This window comes from Anabas testudineus, chromosome 1 (assembly GCF_900324465.2).
Source record: "Anabas testudineus chromosome 1, fAnaTes1.2, whole genome shotgun sequence".
Taxonomy (NCBI): domain Eukaryota; kingdom Metazoa; phylum Chordata; class Actinopteri; order Anabantiformes; family Anabantidae; genus Anabas; species Anabas testudineus.
In genome coordinates, this window is record NC_046610.1 from 18,580,331 (window position 1) to 18,588,075 (window position 7,745).

General features: G+C 42.7%; 1 protein-coding gene across 1 annotated transcript; it reads right to left on the minus strand.

Moving 5' to 3' along the window:
• Nucleotides 1-627: 627 nt before the first annotated feature.
• Nucleotides 628-5,966, minus strand: LOC113161331 (phospholipid phosphatase 3-like). Its single transcript, XM_026358850.1, has 6 exons — nucleotides 5,541-5,966; nucleotides 3,559-3,716; nucleotides 3,143-3,429; nucleotides 3,004-3,061; nucleotides 1,641-1,817; nucleotides 628-1,538 (listed from the first exon to the last, which is right to left on the minus strand). The coding sequence occupies exons 1-6, from the start codon at nucleotides 5,731-5,733 to the stop codon at nucleotides 1,440-1,442; spliced, it is 972 nt and encodes a 323-aa protein (XP_026214635.1). The 5' UTR covers nucleotides 5,734-5,966; the 3' UTR covers nucleotides 628-1,439.
• Nucleotides 5,967-7,745: the final 1,779 nt, after the last annotated feature.

The window sequence follows — 7,745 nt, forward strand, 5'->3', positions numbered from 1 at the left end:
AATGGATTTTTTTCTTCCCTGATGGCACGGGTGTATTCCAAGATGACAACGCCAGAATTTATGAGGATCTTGAGATATCATCTTCACACATGGATTTAAAAATCCAGACATTAACTCATTCGAGATTTCCATCATCAATACAAGATTTTGGTGAGAAATGAATGCAGTTCTGGATGGAAATAAATATGGTGGCGTCACATAAACTAATGGAAATCATGCCACATGCTGCAATCAGTGTATAAAGTTAGTTCAGCAGCTAAAGAGTTAGTAAAGCACCACAACATTTACGTAACTATAGAGTGAATACTATACATACTTTCCTGTAGTGTCCAAAAACTCAATTTCAAATAAAGCGTATGTTGCTTTCTCTTATTTGTGAATCAGTAACTGTTAAATCTACTTTATAAAGTTATCACGTCAGTGCTGTGTTGAAAGGCTCCTGTGCCACCCTCAAGAGACCTGCACAACCTGAACGTGCAGGTCTCTTCAGTATGAACAGTAGTTATCTTTTAAAAATATATGTACGAACAAAAGTTGTTCATTTCAAAATGCGTGTGCAGTGTTAGGATTTTAGAAAAAAATCACAAACTCATCTGAGACACAGGTTTAAAAAAAAAATCACTTTAATGATGTATGCCCACATAGACTGGCAGCTAGCCTCACAACATATACAGCATCATAAACAAAATGGCTAAGGACTAGTAGCATCTGTGCTTTTCATTCAGTCACGGATTATACAGTATGTGTAGACTCATGTCTCATAGTCATTCTCTCATCAGTAAGCTACATGACAGACTGCACACAGACGGAGGGACTCATCCTATCACACCTACTGGCACAACACATTTGGACAATGAGTTGCTATCTCACTATTTGTGCTTTCCTTTACATTACATTCACTGGTTTATTGTAACAATAGCTAGATACAGTATATTACAAGTATGTAAAAATATATTACATCCTATTTACCAAGGCAACGCAAGATTATAATTAATAATACTAACTTGTTATTTAAAAAAAGTGCTTTCAAAGTATCAAATGAGTTGTACAAAAGAAGTATACTGTATATAAAATGTATATATTTAGTATATAAGGTATATGCTGTACATGTGACGTATACAGTGACAGTGGTTGTTCAGTCTCATCTGACAGGTAAATATATCTATGTGTTCAGTTCAGGACAGTCACAAGGACAAAAAGTCAAGTATTCTTACACAACACTTGAGCTGAGCAGCACCCTCCCTCTTCCTTTCTCTTGGTTCATATGTTTTTCTTTCAGCCGCACACAACATCTCACAAGCTGTGCTCTCTCTTCCGTGCGCACTCTGCTTGAATACTGAGGTATGTGGTTGGACTTCACAGGAAAAGGTCTCACATTCTTGACATATCCAAACCAGATTACAGGCAGTGGGTGGGAGGTGATTTTGTGGAGGTGAGGTTTAGCAGACACTATGGTTTGGCGACAGTGGACTGTCCAGTGTCTCAGTGGGAGACAGGTCGGAAATGGCGCTTTTAAACATGGACGAGATGTGGAAGGCCTGAAAGCACAGACACAAAAACATGCCCACTTTAGGATGCACGACATGCAGACATGCACAGATGATCAAAAAACAACAACTCAAACGAAAATGCATACTGACCACCCAGTAAGCAGTGAGAGCTCCCTGTATGTAGCCTGTTAGCACATCTGATGGGTGGTGCCTGTAGTCTGAGATGCGGGTCAGGCCTGTGTAGATTGCCAGCAGGACCAGGAAGAACTGAAGTGCAGGCCTCAGCAGCCGAGCCCCACGCCACGTCAACCGCGCCTGTAGGTAAAACTGACAAAAACAGACATCACGTCATTCAGTGCATAGTACAATATATGATCACTTTCCCTGTGTTTATCCTGGATTGTGTTCCCCTCTGCACATGTCTGATCTGTATTTTAGGATGTTATAAGCTTGTTTTCTGATCTGCTCCTATTTTAACTTGGTGTTGATGCTTTTGCTGTAAATGCATCTCAACACTCTCTATTAGAGTCAGGTTATACTGGCTTTTACTTCTGAATTGACAATAGGCTAAATACACCAAAGTTGTGAATCTAGAGAGTCGTATTTGGCTTAACTCTGAGACTGAGATACTTTATGTTGGTTTGAACTTAAAATTGTTGGCGATGTTTTTGTTGCCTGCTGTTCTTTTCTCTCTCTCCTTATCCACTCACCCCAGCCGGTCGAGGCAGATGGCCGTCCACCCTGAGCTTGGTTCTGTTGAAGATTTCACAATCTAAAGTGAGTCTTTCCTCTCCACTGTCGCCTACTGCTGCTCAAGTAGGGTTGTTGTTTTTCTATGTAATTCTGTATACAGTTATATTTCATCAGCTCTTAAACCTTAAACACTGTAAAGTGCCTTGAGATGACTTATGTTGTGATTTGGCTCTTTACAAATAAAACTGAATTGAATTGAATTTTTCACCCATCTGTATGTCTCCTACCTCCTGTGAGATTCATAACATCCAGTATATAAGATATAGTGTGTCTAGTGATGATGCAGATGAAGATGAGCAATCTTGTTGTTGCTTCTTGGTTAATCAATAAGCCTTTCTTCTTCCCTCACTAATGGTAACACGAGGAAGGGTAACAGTTGGGGACAGCAATCACAAACAAGCAAGCCAAGATTGCACACATTCACATACGCAGATACACACAAACAACACACACACACACACACACTGACACAATAGAGCAGAGCAGTGAGGCGGTAAGGCGAGGTCACACTCCTCCCACAGCAGCACAAAGCTGTCTCTGTTTGTCCCACTTCTCCTTTCAGCCCTTTTCTTTCTCCTCCTCTTTCATTCTCTCATTTTTTGCTGCTAACTGGACTGATGAGGGGTCTGCGTTTCATTCATTCTACTTCGGTAATTGGATATTAGAGAGACAGTTTAGGTTTGCTAGGGTGTGTGACAGAGTGTATGGGAGAGAAAATGTGTGACAGAGAGCATTGGCTAGACACATAAGAGATACTCACTGCTAAATAGAGCATTGTATACATTGCAAAGGAAGCATGGCCAGAGAAGAAGGACTTCCTAAAATAAAAACAACAAGTATTTAGAATCACACAGAGCAACAATACAGCTCATAACTATGGTGCATAAACACACACACACCTGGCCTCCTCCTCTATGCGATGGTCAGGTTGACGACAGCTCACTGTTGCAACGTAGGTTCCCGGCGTGCAGTTGAGCGACGCATAGGTGACACCACACACAGACAGGAAGTGTGGTCGCAGCCGGCCCACACTCAGCTTTGCCATGTTGGTCAGTGACTGGCCGACACAGCAGCCGAACAGGAAGCAGCCAAGCTCCTTGTACAGACACGATATGTACAGGTTCCTGACGAAGGCCTTGGAGCTGACGCCTTGGAAACGCACCCGATAACACTCCCCTAGGGCGATCTGGAAGTAAATGCAATACAGCAGCTTTCATTTTACATTCTGTACACACGTAAAATGACTAACAGACTGACTGCTCATCAGTCATCCATGCCTGCTGTGTCATGAATGCTAAAGATGATGACTACTCACAGTGAGGCCAGTGATTATGATGCCTCCAGCGATGAGTAATTCGTCCGGTATGGCCTCTGTGTGCACATAGGGGTAAGTAATGCTGGGGTCCCCGCATACGAAGCCCCTTCTGTAAGGACGCACTGCCTTCAGCTCACATGCAAAGAATGGGATGGAAGCTGCAGGGGTGGAGGAGGAAGAGAGAGATGAAAGGAATCAGACCAGGAAAGATATGATTTGATACTGTAACAATGCCCAGTGGGAGTATAGATATTCTTCTTTGTGATAAGAAACTGGAGATGACATGTGGCAGGAGTAAAGAGGAGAAACATGGTTGAGAGGGAGCGACGGAGAAGAGCACGAATGCAGTCTGAGTTACATGTCAAGAAAAGCAGGAACGAAGACACATTTTAAATGATAAAACACAAATATCTATGAAGGAACGGAGAGATAGTCCTATGGACGCATTTCAGGTGATAGAGGTTCAGTACCACACATCAGTGCAGATCTTCAACACCTCTCAGTCACAGATGGAGGTCGATTCTTACAATAAATATACAAAAAAATAAAGGCAGTAATAACAGAAATTCAACACTGTGACAAAACTCATGGTTTAAATGACATGGTGGAGCAGAGGAGATGAAGCAAAAGGTCAGATGAGGAGTAGTTTTACGGGAAACTAAGTGTGGGAACTCTCTGGAGTTTTCTCTGGAGAAGCTAACTCTTCAGACAGCCATTAGGAATGTGAGGGTCACAACACTGCTCCACTGGGACCAAAGAAGTCCATACAAGCAGCAGCAGAAAGCCCCCATTTCCTGACTGAATGCAGGCTGGATCCATTGAGACCAGAAACAGAAGAGTAAAGCAGGCAGGCCGAGTCTCAACAGAGACCAAATTTGAACTGTGCATGTGTGTGTTTGGTGTGTTTGGTGTGTGTGTGTGTGTGTGTGTATGTGCATACACTTCTGTTGAGCAAGAGAGAAACAAGTGGTGTTTGTGAGTTCGGATCAACTCTTTCTCTTTCTTTCTCAGAAGAAAAAGAAGAAGAGCAGAACCAGACTCACGCTATCACTGTTCGTCCCTGAGTGTCCGATCTCTCGCTGTCTCTCAGCCCTGCATGCCTGCACACACACACACACACACACAGTAGAAACAGTGGGGCAGGAGAGAGAGCTCAACAACAACTGATAGAAAGAGAGACACACAGACTTCTTGCAAGGCTTCGTCCCTACTGTACATGTCCAATCTGGTGGAGTACTGCTATGCATCACTTTGTCCAGCTTTTTCCAATTAGCCAACGTTACATAATCACCCCCCTGTCACATATGGGAACCATGAGGAGGGTCTACACCTACTACAGTCACAGGCGCTCTCACACACCCTTGTAGTGCTCGTGGATCGTGCATTTATTTATTTATACCAAATACACCCCCCACCCCCACACACACCCCCCCCCCCCCATCCCAGACTCAACCCTGAGAACAGGAGGTTGTCATGGAAACTGTAAAATTCCCTGGGCAATGCACAAACCAGCTGGCACGGAGGTGCTCGGGAGCGCGCATGAGTGGAAAAACATGTAAATGGAGAGAGTGAGATGTCTCTGCAAACGGTTTCCCTTTTTATTCTTTCTGTTTCTTTACAAAGCAGGTGGTAGTTGGTGAATTGTGTTTCTTCAGGCCCGCATGCCTCTGTTGAACTGAGCCCCTCACGAGTGTTGGACATAATAGAAAGTAATGACATATACACTGAAGAGTAAATTACCTGCACTGTACGAATATAATAATAATAGTTGACATTAATTTGCCTCAAAAAGAAAAAAAAAAGCTTCATCATTTCTGCTGTTTGACTTCTTGATCATTCACTGAATAGTTGAAACACGTTGGTAACTGTGTGCGTCAGCTGTGGAATAGGTAAAGATACAGTACATGAGTAAAAGAGTCCTAATTCAGTGAGTTTACAGCAACAGAAAGTATCCCAAGTATCTTATTGGAGTTTATATTTACCCAGGAAGAGACAGAGAAGGTCCAAGCCGACCAAAAGTCTTCTTTTGGATAAAGCGGGTCCAGTTATTTCTATGAGTTTCTTCCCAGTGTCGTTCTCCATCCCCACCCCTGCTGCTGCCACACTGCTCTTGTTATCTAGTTTGAGCTGGAGATCCGCGCCGGAGACGCTCTGATGCCCGCATTTATCCAACATGACGATTGGCTCCGAGTGGAAAACTTGTTGGCATCCAAAGCTCGGGAGCGCCCCGCGCAGAGCTGCGGTGAGAGTGACAGTAAACTCTCACGCTTCCACGCTATTTAATACGCTCCCTGCAGCACGTGTTGCTTAGCTGTCACAACAAACGGTGCTTTTTACGCATGTTAAACTTCATCACACAGTCTGCAGGATCTGTCCTGACTAGCAGCAGGGAGCCCGTCACCATGAAGAAATGCACCACGGTGCTGGTGAAAACTCCGCACTGGTTGCGAAACAGACCCTCGGGGGTAAAATCTCCCTTTCTCTCCCTCTCTCTCTCTCACAGACACACACACACACACACACACACACACACACACACGTACTCTGTCTCTCCCACACCCTTTCCCTCTCTCCCTTTCCCTCTCTACCAATCAGAGGTATTTGGTAAATTCAGTGCGTACGCGTAAAATGCATCATAAAGCATGATGACTGATGTTTTCCCGCATGATGGATGCAGTCTGGGAGCTATTTCTCATCCCTACGACCTTTCACCTTCATTTTTATATTGAACTACTAATTAAAGCGTTTACCAGCAACACTGGGAATGTGATTCGTCATATTTCTTCTTTAAACTGTTGAACACCACTTTTATATGTTATTATGCAAACATAAAGTGGAACACAAACTCAGCACTAACAGCTTGGCATAACATCAGGACCATGGTTGGACTGAATGAGAGACGTAGAAAGAATCTCACTTCTTCATCTTCACCTGGCTCAAGACCCCAGAAACTTTTATTCCAGATTTGATGTCCAGCAAGAAAAAACAATAATCTGCGCAATTATTCCTACATAAACCCTGTATTTGAACAACAACAGGTTATGTTGTGATCAGCTTGGTTAAATTATTTCGTTGCGTTTTCAGTTTTTCCCTCAGATGGAAGCACTCGAGTGTCGTACCTGTTACTAAACTCTCCCAGCCCGGCTCACTAAATTACTATATTCCTGTAGCCTTAGCATCACTGGTAATGAAATAATTTGAGATTTAAAGTAATGTAAATAAATTGATTAGAAAGCAAATTTCAATCAACAAGTCACCTTTTGAACCACTTGCAGTTGCTTTGTTGAACCAACAGGGGGCGCAGGATGCCCCCCATAAGCTCTCCTCAACTTCATCTACAGTAGAAACACATGCAAGAGAGTGGAGATCATGCTGTGACTACTGTTTGTGCCCCACCTGACAGTAAAGACTCTCTCTGTGAGCAGTTAGGAGAGTTTGGTTTGCACCATAACTCTAATAATCCGGATTTAAGACATTTTAACCTGCAGGACACTTCTCAGACCCTGACCACAGTACCAGTTGGTCTCCACAGGGCTGCATTCTCCCTCTCATACATACATAATGCAGCAGTTTCCGTCAGGTTCAGTCATAAATTGAGAAACATTTGAGCCCTTTAATTACCTGGGCATCATAATTGACAACAAACTGTCATTAGAGCAAAATACAAATAAGCTGTGTAAAAGAAGTCAAAACCGTCTTTCACTGTATGAAGGCTGATCAAATTTCAGGTTGACAGGACTTTGGTGACATTGATTTACAGAGCTTTTATTAAAAAAAAGCCCATGCAGCTTTTTTTTTTTATCTGTTTTTTTGGATCTCTCAGAGTTAAACAGAAATCCACTCTTTTGTGTTTTCCAGAAAGTGAGACATAAAAATGGAGAAGATTCCTCTGTGATGTGATATTTCTAGAAATGCCGCCTCAAAGTTCAGTAAATAATTTATTTTCAACCTTTTTGGGAAGCACACTCTCCCACTGAGCGCTGGAGGGGAAGTTTGATACGACTTATGTATGAAGTTCAAGTCAACAGCTGGTTAGCTTAGCTCAGCACAAAGACTGAATACAGTCAGCTCGCTAATTAAACCCATTTTATCTTGTTTGTAATGTGTTTTCACATTCATAAAACAAATACTCTGACAGCAAACAAATATACTTAGGACATTATTGTTACTGCTTATTGTTTTTGTCT

Bases quoted from the DNA above. Each gene is read 5' to 3' on its own strand.
- LOC113161331 (XM_026358850.1), bottom strand. From the start codon at position 5,733: ATGTTGGATAAATGCGGGCATCAGAGCGTCTCCGGCGCGGATCTCCAG. The intron at 3,717-5,540 runs GTAAATATAAAC...CCACCCCTGCAG, and splicing joins CCTTCTCTGTCTCTTCCTGG to CTTCCATCCCATTCTTTGCA. The intron at 1,539-1,640 runs GTCAGTATGCAT...CTGTGCTTTCAG, and splicing joins CTCTCACTGCTTACTGGGTG to GCCTTCCACATCTCGTCCAT.